This window comes from Trachemys scripta, chromosome 1 (assembly GCF_013100865.1).
Source record: "Trachemys scripta elegans isolate TJP31775 chromosome 1, CAS_Tse_1.0, whole genome shotgun sequence".
NCBI classification, from domain to species: Eukaryota; Metazoa; Chordata; order Testudines; family Emydidae; genus Trachemys; species Trachemys scripta.
Window position 1 is genome coordinate 230,242,814 of NC_048298.1, and position 17,965 is coordinate 230,260,778.

The following is a 17,965-nucleotide window of genomic DNA, read 5'->3' on the forward strand; positions in this document are numbered from 1 at the left end:
ATAATTAGATGGGGTAGGATCTTATTAATACTCTCATAACTATTTCTTTTGATATGACCAATGTTTTATTGATTACAGAATTTAAAAATCTGGTACCTGAGACTGCAAATCCTTATTTAAGCAAGTCTTCCCACTGCAGACAATGGGTATATTTACATCAGTAAGGTTTTGCAGGTTCCAGCTTCTAATTTCCCCAGATATGCAGTGTCTCTTCTGAACACCTCACTAATTATTGTAAGAGCCACATTGTATTTGAAAAGGAGAGAACTCCCAAATTCAGTATCCGTTTCTCTTATAATACTTGGCTCGTGCAACGACATCATTGGCATAGTCATTGCCGGTTGTGCCAATATCCATTTTATCATAGGACTGGACGTTTCTTAGTCCTGCATTGTAGGCAGAAATCCCTCCTGAAACAAAAAAAGGGACATTTTTAAAAACAGACTTAAAAGAAAAAATAAACAACAAATCCAGCCAAACCTGTCTTGTTTTTTTTCTAGTGTGTTAAAAAAATTAAATAAAGACATTTGGTAGTGAATGAATTACTTTATTACAGTGTAACTGAATAAAAGGAGGCTGTGTGAACAGTTTGCATAAATTCCTGAATCCAAACACAATCAGAGGGCTTTTGGGTTTTGACATGAACAAATGTCAGTAGGTTGGTGAACCTTCAGTATGCATTTGGCTAACCACATTCAAATAGAAGCCCCCAATCTTTGAACCAGGCCTGTTCTTAATAAAATATAAGACCCAATTACCATGTTACTTTTTGTTCAGTCCTGCAAAAAACTGCATGGGAGAAAATTAAAACATGACCTTGCACTCCATTCTTCTCCCCTTTCTGAATCTCTGCTCCATGTTGTACTGCATAATTTTGCAGTCCCCTGAAGATCTGTCTAGCTCCTAAAAATGCACCTCCCGCCCACACAACTGTAAAGATATAAGGTGAACTCTTGGACTCGTTCAAAGATGCTGAAAAATTCTCATTGACTTCAAAGGCACCAGAATTTCACTCATGGTGAAGTAGTAGAGGCCCAAATGTCAATATAAACTAGATGTGGGGGGAGATTTATAAATATTCCCCATGTAGTGTTGGAAACCCAGCACACAACATTGTGCTAAAGAATGGGACAAAATACTGAAACTGACTAATCTAGTTTCATTGCCCAAACTACGGGAAATCAAAAGTAGACAAACAGCACCAATGGTTAAAAATTATGATACTTAGAATATTAAGCATTTAAAAATATCAGTAACATAAGAAACTTTTAACATGATTTTTGTCCTACAGTTTCCCTTAGCTCCTGGACTGAATGCCGTCTATACAGTACCTTTCAGTTGTTGTTCCTTTGTCCATCTGGGGAACTTTTTCCGGATTCCCTTAATCATATTAACAAGGATGCCTGTCCCCTGAAGGAGATGTGCCTCACTATTCCATCGTCCAACCAATCTATGGTAGCGTTTATCAACCTAGAAGAGCCAGAGAGAACATTACTTCTCAAAAAGATGGTGTTTATGCTGTTCTTCCCTCTCAGCATACTCTACATGACTTTGTCTTAATCTGTGTTTGAGAAATTAATGTTTTTCATCTTCACTGCACTTCTTGCTGTAGTCCCAGCGCAAACATTGAGGTATTGTACATTGGACTGTGCTTATGAAAAGGGGTTTATCTTAAAATGCTTCTTTTCCATCTCAAGTTGTAGTTATTAATGATATTATTTGGCGAGCACTACTGCAATTCTGGTGCTGCAGTAAATCTGTCCCACTCTTCCCACTCCAAGAAGCTTATACTATAAGGGCAAAGCTCTATGTCTCATCCTTAAAAGTTTTAGTCCTCTACAGTACACCACTAGTATGCAAAGTACTACAAAAGTTCAAAAAGAAAACTCCCAGCACACTTAAGTGACTGTTGGATTATCACTGACAGGCTTGGCAGAAACAGGCTGTGCTTTAAGGTGTTAGGTGAATATTTTGAATATCTATAGTTGTCACTCGGGTCTATGTGGCATTACATTGTGTATAAAGTCCATCCTGTCATTGTGGGCCCGCCAGTTTTCACCTAGTCTCTTGGCCTGAGGCTTTTCCCCGAGCAGCTGCAGCGGCTAAGAACTTGAATTTTTGGAGACCAGCAGGGGGGTGGACTAAAATGGCTACCTGAAGTTGAACTCTAAGGGGATAGCAAAGTAATCTGCCTCCATCAACCCCTAGGCCTCCTAAACGCCACCCAAAATATGGAGTATAGCATTGCAGAAGGTGGATTCACCCTGAAAATTTAAAAGAATACCCCAGTAAGAGTGTTTCTGTAGGGTGACCATATTTTAAGTGTCCAAAAAGAGGACACTCCATGGGCACGGGCCCCGCCCCCGCCCCAACTCCGCCCCCCGCCCCTGCCCCAGCCCCGCCCCTTCTCGGCCCCGCCCCAACTCTGCCCCCTCCCCTGGACGCTTCGCCCCCCCTGCCGCTCCCCCTTCCCTGCTTCCCGTGAACATTTGATTCGTGGGAAGCCTGAAGCAGCAGGCAAGCTGGGGGCTGGGGAGGGGCGCGAGGAGGCACGGCCCAGTCCGGCCCCCCCCGGCCGAGTGGCTCCCTCTGGCGGCCGGCCGGCCCAGGCCAAGAGGCTCTGGCCCCGGCGTCTCCCGCCCGGCTTGGCTCGAGCCCTGGGGCCCCGGCCCCCAGGGCGCCGGCCCCCGGCCGAGCACCGCCAGCCCCGGCCTGGCCCCCGGGCCGAACACCGCTGGCCCCTGGCCGAGCACCCCCGGCCCGGCACCCGGCCGAGCACCGCCAGCTCCGGCCCCGGTGACTCCGGCCCCGCACCGCTGGCCCAGCCCCGGTCCCCAGCCAAGCACTGCCAGCCCCGGCCCGGCCCCCGGCCGAGCACCCCCGCCCCCGCACCGCTGGCTCCAGGCCCGGTGTCTCCAGCCCCCGGACGAGCACCGCCGGTCCCTCCCTCCCTATTTTCCTGGACATGTCCGGCTTTTTGGGATTTCCTCCCGGACGGGGATTTAAGGCCCAAAAAGCCGGACATGTCCGGGAAAATCCGGACGTATGGTAACCCTAGTTTCTGGCTCACAATGTGGAGAAACCTCTCAGACTCCAAATGAGCACCTGGCAGCCAAATCAGGAAGAAATGCCAAGGGCTGAAGAAAATCAAATGGCCACCAAGGTGGACATTTAGGAGTTGATCTCTGAGATTAATGCCATGAGAGATGATCCGACAACCAAGCTTCTAGCAGTAAAGAAGGAAGTTACTACCTTGGAAGATCAAGTCACTGTCCTAGAGACTGGCCTAAGAGAAGCAAGTGAGAGAGAGACAGAGCTGCAGAGCCACATGGCACTGATGGAACAGAGAGAGAGATGATATAGAAAACAAAGCAAGAAGGAACATCAGAATTAATAGGGTGTGTGAAAATGCTGAAGGAGGAAACCCAATCCTGCATGTAAAAACTTTAATTGCGCAGTTGTGAAATCTGAGCTCTTTGGAAGAGATGAAAGTGGAGAGAGCACGTAGGGCACTGCTCCCCCCAATCTGGGACTAATAGTAATAGACACAGATATTTTACAGTTAAATTTTAGCACTATCAGCAGAAAGATTTAACTATGAAAAAACCCAGATTGTGGGGAGGCACCCAATTCTTTTCTTTGCTTAGGGAGTCTCCTGTGACAATGTTTGAAAACCCCTGGCTTAAAGGGATTCAAGAGCAACATATTATTCTTCCATTAAATATAATCAGCAGAAGAGAGTTACACACTAAGGAAATATGTGCTACTTTTGCTTCTTATTCTAAAAACCTGAATATCTCAGATACTCCAAGCTCTGAAGTTATTCAGAAATATCTGGAAGTATCAGGCTTGCCGAAGGGACTATCAGAGGCTCGTTCACCTGCACATCTACCAATGTGATATATGCCATCATGTGCCAGCAATGCCTCTCTGCCATGTACATTGGCCAAACCGGACAGTCTCTATGCAAAAGAATAAATGGACACAAATCAGACGTCAAGAATTATAACATTCAAAAACCAGTCGGAGAACACTTCAACTTTCCTGGTCACTCTATTACAGACCTAAAAGTCGCGCGCGCCGCGGCCACTCAGAGTTTCCCCCTCCCTCCCAGGCTCTCAAACCTGGGAGGGAGGGTGAGCAGCGGCGCGCGAATCAGCTGTTTCGCGCGCCACGGCCGCTCGGGATCTCCCCCTCCCTCCCAGGTTTGAGAGCCTGGGAGGGAGGGGGAGCAGCGGCGCGTGAATCAGTTGTTTCACGCGCCGTGGCGCGCGAGCGGCAGCAGCGGAGGTGAGCTAGGGCGGCCGGGGCACATTTTTAGGGGCGGCATTCTGGCACCGGCCATGCCGCCCCTAAAAATGTGCCGCCCCAAGCACCAGCTTGTTTTGCTGGTACCTAGAGCCGGCCCTGCTAATTTCCCCCCTACTGTTACTCACGCCTTCTTGTCAACTGGTTGAAATGGGCCATCCTGATTATCACAACAAAAGTTTTTTGTCTCCTGATAATAGCCCACCTTATTTGATTAGTCTCATTAGAGATGGTATGGCAACACCCATTTTTTCATGTTATCTATCTATCTATCTATCTATCTATCTATCTATCTATCTATCTACTGTATTTTCCACTGCATGCATCTGATGAAGTGAGCATTAGCCCACAAAAGCTTGTGCTCAAATAAATTTGTTAGTCTCTAAGGTGCCACAAGTACTCCTCGTTCTTTTTAAATTGACAAAGAAACCTTCGATAAAGAAATAACAGAAGAAGAAATTTAGAGGCAATAGAAAATACGAAAAGCAGTTAAACTCCAGGAGCTGATGGCTTTCTAGCTGAGTTTTATAAGGAATTTAAGGAGGTATTAATGGGTCCTTTGAGAGAAACCTCCAACACTATTCTGTTAGGGAAAGAACTTACACAACCTATGAAAGAAACTATTGCTGTTATTCTCTCTAAAGTTGGAAAAGACCTGACTGAATGCAGGCCTTCATCACTACCGAATCATGGCATAACTATTGTAGCAAAAATACTAGCTAGCCTATTGCAGTCCATGCTCTCATCTTATATAAATCCAGATCAAAGTGGATTGGTTAGCACCTGACAAATGTCAGGCAATATTCCGAGAGTCCTTGGAATCATCCATAATGCCAGATCAGCAAAAGCTCACTTGACACAGAGAAAGCTGTCGACAGACTAGAATGTTGCAAGTCCTATCCTGTGTGGAAATTGGTTCCCAGTTCCTTAATCAGATAACGGCTCTTTACGCCAGCCCGAAAGCAGCTGTGTGTGTTAATGGGGATAATTCTCCCCCATTTGAATTACACAGAGGGACTAGGCGGGGATGTCCATTGTCTCCTTTATTTTTTGCACTGGCCAGGGAGCTTTTTGCACAAAGGGAAAGGATCAGTGAACCTATCACAGGAATAGAACTTGCAGGAACCCATCAGAAACAAGTGGTGTATGCAGTCGATGTAAGGTTAATTTTATCTAAACCAAAGATTTCCCTATACTTAGTTTCTAAAGAAATCTATGACTTTGGGAAAACATCTGGATTTACAGTAAATTATGCCAAATCTGAAATTTACTAGCTGTAAATTTGCCAGACTCTGATAAGTCATTCCTTCAGAAACCATTTGGGTACAAATGGGCAATAAATTCTATAAGATACCTAGGAATTCAAATATCAAATAACCCATAAGAGCTCTATGATGTAAAGGTCAAGCCATTACTTCAGCAAATGAAAAAAGATGTGAAATGCTGGGGGACGTCTGCAATTTCTGGGTTGGGAAGAACAGCCACACTCAAAATGAACATTTTGCTAAGGATATCTTTCTTGTTTCAAAATCTTTCTGTGATCATCCCAGCTAAAACCCTAGCAGGAATACAGAGGATGTTGTTGCACTTTATATGGAATAAGAAAAGATCAAGAATAAGGGCAGATACTTTGTACAGACCCACTGAACTGGCTGGACAAGCTGTTCCAAACAGTCTGATGCTATCAAGCCAGACAACTCAGAGCAGTAGTGGACTGGAGGGTGCACTAACCCCACCAAACATTGGGTCTTTATTGGGGACTTCAATTAAACCAATGGAGTTAACTGATGTTCAAACTGCAGCATAAGAAGCAGCCTCTGTACTGCCAGGTCTGACATATGCCAGTGCCATGCGCTGCTGCCTCGGCAATAGTTCGTTTTCTAGTGGTGTGCCAACTAGAAATTTCAGCCTCAGCTGCACTATTGAGAAATGCAGTTGGCTCCCTGCCAAACACTCTGCTATACACTTAGTCTTAGTTTATTGATAATTACTGACCTGCATCAAACCAAATCCATTTCCACGATCACCCCAGCCATCCTTTAGGGCCTTTCCAGCATGCGACTCTCGAGAGATGATACCAGCAATCACAGCTGGATCCACACATTTTTTTCTTCCAGCGCTCTTAATGATGGTTTTATAATTGTTCATAGCACGCAAGTCTCTCAGTGCAATCATTGTTGAAGCACGAACTCCTGTAGTAAGTGGAAAAGTAGAGATGCTTTCTTAATAATTTTAATATCAACAAGAGATTTCCTAAGCACAGAGCAGAGTTATGTGCATTGTGAATTTTGCAGTATGAATTTTAACAACGTGTCAAGGCAAAAAAAAAAAAAAGTGCCTTGAAATAATGTGTAAAATCTGGATTTAGTTCTTAGGCCCCAGGATGAAGGTGAATGGGCTTGCTGAGGAGGAGGAGGGGGAGAGTGCTCAGTCTCTGAAGAGAAATCAGCTGCAACCTGTCAGTCTCTAGATTATGCAGAAGTGATGTTGACAGGAGCTAAGAGGAGTCACATCTACCCCTCTATGGCCAGAAGGACAGGACTGTAATATTTGAAGTTGAGAGGGGGATTCAAAATGGTGGGATTCTTAGGGACAGTCGCGGAAGACTTAATGGGAATGGGAAGCTGTAATTTGAGATAGTTCCCAATAGTTGCATTTTCCTCTCAGTTTCTTTTGGAGTCTCAGCATCGTTCTATGCTACATTAGGAGGGACTCTCAATCCTACTCAACATGGGAGGCATTAAGTCCAATTTTGTTTGTAGAGTAAAAGAATAAGAAGCTCCTTCGACGTTGATGTTGATCTGATGTGCTTATAGCTGGTATAAAATAGTGAGTACTAAACTAGAGTCTGGGAGTCAGGAATTCCTAAGTACTAATCCCAGCTTTGCCAGTGACTTGCTGAGCAGCCTTGAGAGATTCAGTTGGGCCAAATTTTAATAAGTGACTGTTCAGTTTGGGTGTTCCAAAAAGACTGAGGTCTATTTTTTGAGGGTTCGGAGTACTCACAGATCCTGGTAACTTTAATTAGAGGTGATTGTGTGAGCACTTCTGGAAATCAGACCCTAAATGTCTGAAGTTGGGCACCTAAAAAAAATCAGAAGCCACTTGTGAAAAAATTGGCTGTCACCCTTCTGGGCCAAAATCATTTGTAGTATAACTGCATTGAAGCCAGTGGAGTTACACCAAAATTTTATTAAGTCCTCCTTTCTGTCTTAGTTTCCTTATCTGTGAAATGAGGACATAATAGGAGGAAAATAATAGTAGAAGTGAGGAAATAATCAGTATTTAGCCAATAGGAATGTTATGAGGTTTAATCAATTAATGCTTGTAAAGTCCTTTGAAGGTGTAAAGTTCTATGGATCATTGTGATGACTCTGTGTCATGAAATACAGCAACAAAACGGCAGAGTTATACTCACCACAGTAGGGTAAGTGTTCTGCTTTTGCAGTTCTACAGGAAGCCCCAGTGGTATCAACCTTGTTTATGACACCATAGCATCCAGTCTGACTCTCAGAAGTACCTAACCAATTAAATGGAGAGATTTTACATTAAGAACCTTTTGTGAACATAAGTAAAGCTAGAAGAATTCAAAGTCATGAGCCAGACTCAGCTCCACTCTCAGATGGGTTCCGTTTCATAGGTTTTTTTGGGAGGGGTAATTTTTTTTTATTATTATTTCTCTTGGACAGGAGGACTTGCTAGCCAGAAGTCACTGCCTCTGTGAAGGAAAGTCCTGTGAAAATGGATCTATATTTTAATTTGGCTCTAAAAGAGGCAACACATGAAAACCTCTTGTCCTCTATATCAGGTGCCCCTCACTGAGACCACCCTATTGCCACTTCTTGCAAGAGTCATCCTTGATCCTAAGAGCCAAATTAGTCTGAAATAGTTTATCTCGTTGCTTTTGAACCAAAAACCAAACTCATTCTTCCACATACAGCAGCTGCCTGAGTCCCCTGAGAAAAGGCAGGACCAGCTTTTATTTTTGGAGTCCTGGGACTCATCTTCAGTTGTTTAGACACACAAGGGATAAGAAGCCCAACCCTTCCTCCCGAGGTCTATTGGCCTTTACCCTACATGAGACTGTGGGGAACTGGTCCTTACTCCTTTGGTTGGCCATGGAGGTATTTTGCCTTTTTCCTTTGTACTACTTTAACCTCACATGCCAAAAGGGAGCAGAGTCCCAAAGAGGCATAGCTAGAGGGCTGTACCCCAAGTCTGCAGCCAAGGCTACAGTCAAGCTGCTGTCCAGAGAAGGATGTCCAGGATGAGAGAGGTGCTCCCCTCATCCCCAGGGGATGCCAAAGAGGTAAAACCTATCACACACCCATCCCCACAAATATCTTTTTACATTCTTGCTTTGACAGTGAGCTAAGTGAAATAGAAATAGACCCTAGACTCACCAATGAGGGCAGCAAGCCCCAGAATCATCAGCGTTAGTAGCATGGGGACAGTTCTTCTCAAGCACCCAAGAGAGTCGGAAAATAAATCGAAGTCTGCAAAGAAATGAAAGTATCTAAATGTACAATGCTACTGTGAAGAAATACCGTTGTCTGACCCTTTTAGAGGTTAATAATGATTGTAATAATGGCCAATTGATCTGACTGCAATAAGGTTCTTTTCCCCAGAATCAGGCTACAGAACTAAAACTATGGAGTTTGATATCTTGCGGAGAGCCTCAGGGTAGATGGCAGGGACACTCACACTGAAGACCAAGTAAAGCCTTTGATACCTTTATTAGAATAAGGAACAAAGCCAGAAAAGATCCCAATCACATGAAAAGATAGAGATAATAGAATATTGGGGCTATCTGTAGTATCATTCTTTACATAAGCCCTTAGAAGTGCATACTCACATCGTTCCTTACGGACCTGGTGGTAAGAGACAAAAGACCGGCACTGTCTCTAGCATGCCACAGTGTCCGATGGACCAAGTTCCTCAATGAGCTGAAGGGTCAAGTGGTAGAAAGCAGAAAGTGACAGAAGAAGCCCAGAAAAAACTCTCAGCCACATGGTGGCTGCCCTGTTATAGGGCCTGAGCATCACCTGCTCATGCTCAGTCCTCCATGCCCAAATTTAGCCTTTTCACCCACATAATACTGAAGTGTACTTATTCCATAGGTTAACATATTGAGCCATGTAACTGCCATCCTACCCGTCACCCCTTCCTTAAGTGGATTTGTGGTTATTATTTCTATGTTCCTTGTGGTAGCATTTACTGGTAAATTCTAACTCTACCATTGAGCAACATCTCCTTAGTTCCCAAAATCTAAAGGTAACCGTTAGGCCATTTATCTGCGCCAAAGGTTGCAGCCTGTTACACTTGACTATACTTATGTTAACTCACTTCAGCTAAATGTCTTACAGGATCCAGGCTTGTAGGTTTCTTGCGTTACAGCTGAATATAATGAAAGAAGGATATAATAAAAGCAAGGCAGTGAATATAATAAAGATAAGCTAGCCCTATGGGCTAGAGTACAAAGAAACCATTTTTTAAATGACGGGGCATTGTTCTTTACTGAATATGCAAACACTGAGATACACTGTAGAAGACAGGCAAGAGAATAAATTCAGAATCAAGCTGTAATAATGCAGTTTTGTTGACATTCATATTTTGTCTTTCATGGACTATCTTAATAGCTTATTTCCAAATACAAACCCTAGTAATATTTGATCTGGACTTCATATTATTAATAGTGTTTAGTATGACCTACTGCTGCTATATATGTACTTTTATTCTATGCCAAGGTACCCTACACACTCTGTGCAGATGTTTACTAAATTCATTATTTATTTGAGCAGGGCACGGGATTATAACCTCAAACCCCCTTGTAGCTGCTCTATGATTCTAGTTTTTTCTAAAGTAATCTGAATAATAAGCAGATGTCTCTTATCTTGAAGTCACTGTACAGCAGAGACACAGTAATAACCACTAAAGGGCAAATTTTTAAGTTTTTTCTCAAGCACAGCTTTCATTGAATTCAATGAGTAAGGAATTGCCCTTCCATTACCACCCATAGGATTTTACTAATGAGCAGAATTGGGACTAGTTCCACTATGAATAGCTTGATATTTCATTCACCTGTCTTCAGTTTCTTTTCTCCTAGAAGATGGTTGTTTTGAAGAGTTTTATATACACTAGAAGGTTCCTTTCCTCTTTATACAAAACAACCATAAAAGATGTGATTCAAGTTTCAAGTTTATAATTAAAACAAACATATAACCCAGGGCCGGCTCCAGGCACCAGCTTGTCAAGCAGGTGCTTGGGGCAGCCACTTTGAAGAGGGGCAGCACGTCCAGGTATTCGGCGGCAATTCGGCGGATGGTCCCTCACTCCGCTTCGGAGTGAAGGACCTCCCGCCGAATTGCCACCGCAGATCGCGATCGCAATCACGGCTTTTTTATTGTTTTTATTTTTTTTTATTTTTGGGGGCTGCTTGGGGCGGCCAAAACCCTGGAGCCAGCCCTGGTATAACCTCAGTTCCATTATGTGGCAAGATTCAGATTTCGAACGAAACAAATTCCCCTTCCTATGGGTTCTACTTTTCATTAGCTTTCTCTCCCTACAGTCTGTAACAAAATCCAAAGCAAAGATGAGGCATTCATCCTCTCCCCAGGAATGTATTGCCCAATCTTGTTGTGGTGTCACAGACCCTCTCAGACGAGACTGTGGCAACAAACGAACAAAAAGCATTTCCCCTCCCAGGCAGGGGCAACTAATCACTAGAGGATGGCGCACTTCATTGAGGCTGTTGTCTAAGCTCATTGCACATACCAGAGGCTCCTTGAATTCCTCTGTTTGCCCCACAAGCTGGGTGTGAGATGGCTGCCTTCCTGGCTGACACACCAGGGCTGAACTGGGAACTTCAAGAGCTAAAAGCATAAGCTACCACACCTTGAGCTAAAGAACCAACACTGGACCTGGTGACTGTTACAACCCATATCCTCTATTTATTGGGCACATAGGTGGTCCTGTAGTACACACTCACTAGATCACTACATATGCACCCTCCCATCTCTCTCTGTTTTAGGGACTCCTTGCAAACTCCCTCTTCATGTCAGGGGCTGTATTGGCCCCCACATTCTCCTCTTCCCTTCATGCCATGTGTGCCCCATTTTCACTACCCTCAGCCTTCTTTACATAAGCCCTTAGAAGTGAAGGAGGCTTCATTCCATCAATGCCCATGGACGGAAAGAGACAAGTGTATGGCTGGTATCTTCTCTACTTCTCTTTCTCCCCTTAACCATAAAGCAGGTTTGGTGAGGCAACATGCTTGGAAGGAATGAAGAAGTCTCCTTTTGTCTCCTCTGTCTCTGACTCCCTCTGCTGGCTCAGCATCTGCCCGAGAACTGTTAGGTAAGTCTCAGCAGAGAGAGTTAGGGGCAACGTTAAGGGCAAATGGATTTTCTAGTTTTCTGATTTTTATCAAAATCAATAGGGCTCTGCAGATGTGAGGATTGGAACTTGTGGGAAATTTTTTTTTTCCCCTGAGGCCCAGTATGGAGACATTGGAAATTTGAGGGAAAATTTAAAAGAAACTGTTCTATGAAATATTTTCTCTCAGAATGAACAGTGAAAAACTTCTAGAGGAATGTTTAAAATTATATTGTTACTGCTGCCCATCAGCCCTTTAAAATGCTTTGTAATAATAACTAATAAGTATGCAAAATGAATGCTTCTCTAGAAATATGAGGGTTTTTTTTATATCTGCATGACAATGTCTACTAATTATGAGCCCAAAGGCTATAACCTTCCTTTTAGTTTATAACAATAGTGGTGCTTTCTGTTTTCAACATTTTATATTTGTTTCATATATGCCAAGAGGTTAAAAAGAAGCACTTAAATACCTTAATGTGAAACTGCAGCTCCAGCCCTAATACTAGCTATCTTCATCATTATTATTCAGATTAAAACTAAAGAATCTGTACTTATCTATCTCATTAATATTCCAAACAGTACTTTCTTTATGTGCTAGCTAAATTATACAGAATACATTTCTGATTATTAAAGAAATAAATAAAGTTTAGCTTTGATAAGCAGGTACCTCCTGCAGATATTTCAATTTTTTCCAGAATTTCCATTTTCATAGGGACAAAGGGTAGTTTTTTTTCCCATGCCTTCAAAATTTCTGGAAATGTTACATTCCTCGCTCTGCCTATTGATGCCTAGAACATTCCTTGGAATTTTGGAGGTGATCAGATATGATGCTCAAAAGTTATCACATTACGTCCAGAGACATGCCATCAAGATGAGTGTAGGGCATCACTGCATTCGTTTCAACAGCTTTTACGTGGCCAAAGCTCCATCAGATAGTCCACAGCTGTCAGCCATACTGTGTAGTGTGGCTGTCCTGCAGGGTACAGTATCACCTGCTGTGGACAGGGGACTCTTGTTTCAGCCCCTGGAAGCTGCAGTGAATCTTGCTGCCACAAATATGGCAGGAGTCTCTAGAGCACATAGACTTCAGCTAGGAATGGGAGGAGGCACAGAGTAGTGCATACAAGCTTCTGTGGTGCTAGTTCAGAGCAGCCATATAGAGGCGGAGTTTAGGGCTCCTTGCTCCCACGGTCTTTCCATGCTGCCTCTGCTCCTGCTTCTCTAGGCCCAGTGAGGAGGAAGTGGGGTGGAGGGATTTTTGAGCTTTTTGAGGGATTTTTTTTCGGTACCTGGTGACAGTAGATGTCAAGTAAGAAGAGATGTTGTTTCTGAGCCTGCAGGTTTCGGGTATGTGCGTGTTGATCCTGAGACTGGGCGTTTGGAGTTGGAGAGGCATCAGTGCCAACAGGGATGGGTCCAAGCTGTGGAGAGGTCAGGAAAGACGAGAGGGAGGATTCTCAGTCTGGGATGTAAGGGTGTTTGAGTAGGTTGGGTTAGCTTAGAGGTTGCTGAGCTAGGGAAGGCATGGCATGGATGGATTTGCAGGATTTAGTGCATTGGGGTGGGAATTGGCTGCAGAATGAGAGTGTGGGTTAAACACCCCACTGTCTTCCTGAAACCATTTCCTCTCTAGCTATCTGTGTTTGATGATCCAAGGTTTGTGCACTAGATACGAATCTGGCACAGGATAGCACTGGCCCCAGAGGCTTCCCTTACCAGGCTTAAAAAGCCATGTTACACACTAAGTAGTGTTTGTCTTGTGTACGAGGGGCCTGTGACCTTCATTTATGGTGGTATTGACCTCTCTTGTGGCCCTGTCTGTTCACTGATCACTGGCTCTGATATAATCAGTTAATGGGTGTTTTTTTCCAGCTTTCATGAGGATATGCAGGATTGGGTGCCCCCTGTCACTGACAACACTTTCATTATACATACTAATTTACCATGCCAGTAACTATTGTATGACTGACACATCTGCATATGAAGTGATGTTCTACTTTTAGGTTCTTCTGGAATTTGGTTTGTCTATTGTTCGAACAATAATCGTACACCCAGACTCTTGATCACACTGTGTGGGATGTTCTTCCTGAGGATGCAATCACACACTCAAGGATGAAATATTTCTGTTTGTGGAGCATTGCCAGGAATCATCAGGCCAGGGAAGTTCTGGTTTGTACTTGCAAGAAAAAATCATTATTAATTATTCAGCTAGTATTAGGCTTCGTCTTTAGCTTCACACCTCCCTACCAAGAGGTTAGTGGCTTTGCATAAAACTTGGACTCCAGGTTACTCCCACACAATAAACTTCATTAACAAATGAAGGTTGTACAAATGTATTTTTCTCACAAGAACACAGACTAGCAGGCTTCCCAGAAGATGAGAGACCTTGGAAAGACTGGAGGACAATTCCTGGGGTCAGATTTCCAAAGTTTGTCTCTTTAAAACTTGCAGAAATTGGCCTCTTATCTCTAGTTTTACTACAGTGCCTTCCACAAGTTGCCTCTTTCCACTAAAGTCAGTATCTTCCTCCACTGGGCTTTGTTTTCACTTCAAGTTAACGCAAGTGTTGCTTCACATTTTTCGACCTGCCCACACACAAAAACCACTCTCTCAAGTTTGGTGATTCTTTTAACTCAAGTTGACTTACCTAAGAGTGGCATAGGCTAAAGCACGAGTAAGTCCAACCTGTCTGAGCAAGTCTGTAGTGTTGATGCAGGCTACCATAACAAGTGCCACAAGTCTTACAATGCCTTCCCATAATCCTCTTCCCCGCACTGGGCTGTTCATCTAGGCAGGTTCCGTCTTTGAAACCCACATTCACATGTGGCTTTCAGTACAAACAACAGCATGTCTCCAACTCTGGTACAGAACTCTCTGATTGGAATGGCATCCAAGAAGACGTCTTCATAGCATGCTGCCAGCTAACCAGAGGCTGAACCCAGGTTCTGAGGGGCCTCTGGTGTGAGGCCAGCAAGGAAGATGATTTGGAGACCAAGACCCGGAATTCATTGTTCTGTGATGACATCGCCAAGAAGCAGGCAGAGCAAGGGCTCCACCAGATGGGATCTTTGTGCCAGGAGAAGGTCAAGAATATTAAGAGTCAGTACTGGAAGGCCAAGGACAATAACTCCAAGTCTGGTAACTCCATGAGAGTGATCAGCACTCCTCCAAACACAGAGCCCCATTTCATAATGGATAGGTTAAGGGTTCTAGGCAGGGTTCTTGGTAGACCAGGCTGCCAGTACAGGGCATGTATACCAGCACAATCTACAACAGTTGGCCAAAGTACTTTTCCTTCTCCTCGCATATTGGGGTATGCTGTACATTGCACAACATAACATGAAGGATATTCTATACACTGCACCCCAAATGGTGTAGCCAATTAGTTCATTTTATTTTATTTATTCTTGGGTGATGTTCTGATTAACTCATATGCCATGTCGTATATAATCGTTGTCTGCTGAATAGATTTAAGTTGTAGGATCATAGAAGTATAAGATTGATAAGCCTTTAGGAGTGATAAATATGCAGTTTGAATCTAAGTAAAGCAAGGATGAAACACAAGACTTAAAGGCTGAGGCCTGTAAGATTTCAGCTTTAGCCATACTAGGCCATAGGTTTAAGAAATATTTGACATAGGGTCATTTTTGGGTCACTTACTTATGTCACAAGATCACAAGACTACTGGAAAGATGTGCCAACAGGTAATGTTACAGAAATTGACTGCAATGTACTATTTGAAATGACAACATACCTTTTTGTAACATCATTTATAACATGTTCTGACAGCAGAACACCTATTGTGTGTAGATGCTAATGAAAATAAGAGAAACTACAAATAACCTATGAAAAACAGGGCTTCCCAATATTCTTGGATTACAGAAATACAGATAAGGGAAAAGAGGGTTGACGCTTTCATGCATGTGTGTAGAGTGTTAGGTGTAGTCAAAATAACAATATAAAAGAGGGCTCCCAGATGGGATAAAATTGGGACCTACAGGAAAACCCCACCAGGAACCATCCCTCTACTGGTGATCAACGTTAAAGAATCCATCAGACTCTAAGAATATTGCTGAGTGAGTATGACTATATTTGTAACTTGTGCGGGGGCGTTTGTGGGATTGATATATGCTCAGGGCCGGCTCCAGGCACCAGCGAACGAAGCAGGTGCTTGGGGCAGCCAAAGGGAAAGAGTGGCACGTCCGGGTCTTCAGCGGCAATTTGGCGGCGGGTCCCTCAGTCCCTCTTGGAGCGAAGGACCCGCCGCCGAATTGCCGCCGAGGAATGAAATGGCATGGTTGATCTGCCGCCGAAGTGCTGCCGATCGCGGCTTTTTTTTTTTTCCTTCACTGCTTGGGGTGGCAAAAAAGCTTGAGCTGGCCCTGTATATGCTTGAGTAATCATAACCTTGTTTGTGATTCTAATACAACTTGTAAGACAAACTAGAAATTGTTCTTGTGCATGTATGTGTCTCTCTCCTTGGTCTTTATGGGTTCCTAGAGGCTCTAAATCTGAAACAAGTAACAGAGGTGACTTTCACTCTGTTGATCTTGAAACTGTAGCAAACAGAGCTGAATCCATGATGGTATAAAATAGCATCACTAAATCTATTCTAAATAAAATAAAAGTCTACAAAATGGCATGTGACACTCTAGGGAACACAGAAAAGACAATGGAGATAAAAACTGCTTTAGACCTTATGGGTGTAAATAATTGATGAAAAATCATTTCATGTGTTATGCTCACAGTAACTAGAAGAGGGCGCTTTCTTTTTTCAGTTATATTTCTTATTGCATTATTGTGTGGTTTTGCTTGTCTGTTTATGTAATGTTGTAAAAACTGAGCTCAGGAAAAATTGAAAGGGGAAATTATTAAAGTAGTTCCAAATAGATAATAGCACTTGTGTGTGAGGGAACCGTATGGGTAGGGACACTGTCAGGTGTGGCAGAGTGAGTCAGATGGTTAGATGTCATTAATAAGCTCCCCAAAACTCTCTGAATAAGCTCCCCAAACTTTGGACAGAGGATCAAGGAAAAATTTATTGGGTAACCTAGGTCAATGCCCTTCCTCTCAGTGAACTCCGGCTGTTAACAGCTGAAGGGGAAGTAAGCACCACAAGCACTTCTCAGTAGGGAAAATCCCCATGTGATATTTTGTGGCATAGGGAGCAAAGATGGGACATCTTCCGAAGCAGGAACTACTAAAGGCATTATGGAACAGAGTCAGGTACCAATTCAGGCATTTGTCCCAATGGCCCCTGTAGTGAGGCAGTGTGGCTCCCCGCCGCCCCAGAGAGGGACGAGCCCATCCGGAGGCCGGGGTGGGCGGAGCTAGGGAGCTCTGAGCCCGCCCCTCAGAGGGTCAGGCGGTGACCTGGAAGTATAAAGGCTCGCCCTCAGAGCTCACTAGAGGGCCGGCCACCAGGGTGTCCAGATGCCTCCAGTCTAGCCCGCGACTGGGAAACCCCTGCAGCCCAAGGCACCCCTGCTCACAAGTCTTTACATTTCAAAAGTTTTAACATGTTCAGAGGATTTCAAGCTTGGTGCTCAGCCTGATGTCTGCTACCTTTGTTTCACCCAGCTCATGCGGAAGTTCTAGAATCACTGCTGGTTGTCTCATGATGTATTCCCACAATTCTGTGCTTGTGGTTCTGCTCCAGAACTGCTGGTCAGCACAGGGGGTTCATCAGCCATTACAACTGCATTGGCTGTCTCCGCTCCCGCCCTTTCTGAATGCAGCTTGCATGTTCTCCTTAGCAAAGCATGCTGCTTCTTCCTGATACCAAGCTGCTGCCAAAATACCCTCCCCGACCTCCAGTATGCTCTACTGACCTTTTCCCAAAGTGAAACTCACCTGGGATAGGCCCCCCAGCAGTTATAGCACCTCTGTATCAGGCAGCTGCCTCCCAAGTACCCCCACCTTGTAGCTAGAAGTAGTTTTATGACACCCTGCTTCTGTTTCCCCTCTCTAGGGCCCCTTGAGAACCCCACACTGTCTTTCTCATGGCTAACCGCACCCCCACCTGGCACAAGTTTAATAACAGAAACCATTCAAAATAATCTTCAGCATCCCAAAATAAAGTCCAACCACCACAACACAAAAATTCATACGAACCGCTGGCTCTTTTCCCACATACAGAGCTCTTCTTCTGTCCCAGTCTGCTCCTCACGAAGCTGTGTGACCCTAGGAGCATCCTAATGCCAGAAGGTAGGGGGCTTCCTGCTATCTGGCAGTGACTTTCAGCTGGCTTGACCAGCTCACTGGACCCAACTCACTTTTG

The 17,965-nt window shown here is 44.0% G+C and overlaps 1 protein-coding gene across 1 annotated transcript; it reads right to left on the minus strand.

The window, feature by feature from the left end:
- Positions 1 to 46: 46 nt before the first annotated feature.
- LOC117870702 (lysozyme G-like) lies at positions 47 to 9,277 on the minus strand. The gene is made up of 6 exons (XM_034757967.1): positions 9,164 to 9,277; positions 8,712 to 8,804; positions 7,727 to 7,828; positions 6,304 to 6,500; positions 1,332 to 1,470; positions 47 to 410 (listed from the first exon to the last, which is right to left on the minus strand). Exons 2-6 carry the CDS (start codon positions 8,752 to 8,754, stop codon positions 277 to 279), a joined length of 615 nt encoding a protein of 204 aa, XP_034613858.1. The 5' UTR covers positions 8,755 to 8,804; positions 9,164 to 9,277; the 3' UTR covers positions 47 to 276.
- Between the last annotated feature and the right edge of the window lie 8,688 nt (positions 9,278 to 17,965).

Excerpts from the sequence above, each read along its gene's own strand:
- LOC117870702 (XM_034757967.1), bottom strand. The coding sequence starts at position 8,754 with ATGCTACTAACGCTGATGATTCTGGGGCTTGCTGCCCTCATTG. Across the intron at positions 7,829-8,711 it reads GGGGCTTGCTGCCCTCATTG|GTACTTCTGAGAGTCAGACT; the intron begins GTGAGTCTAGGG and ends TTAATTGGTTAG. Across the intron at positions 1,471-6,303 it reads ATGGATTTGGTTTGATGCAG|GTTGATAAACGCTACCATAG; the intron begins GTCAGTAATTAT and ends TGGCTCTTCTAG.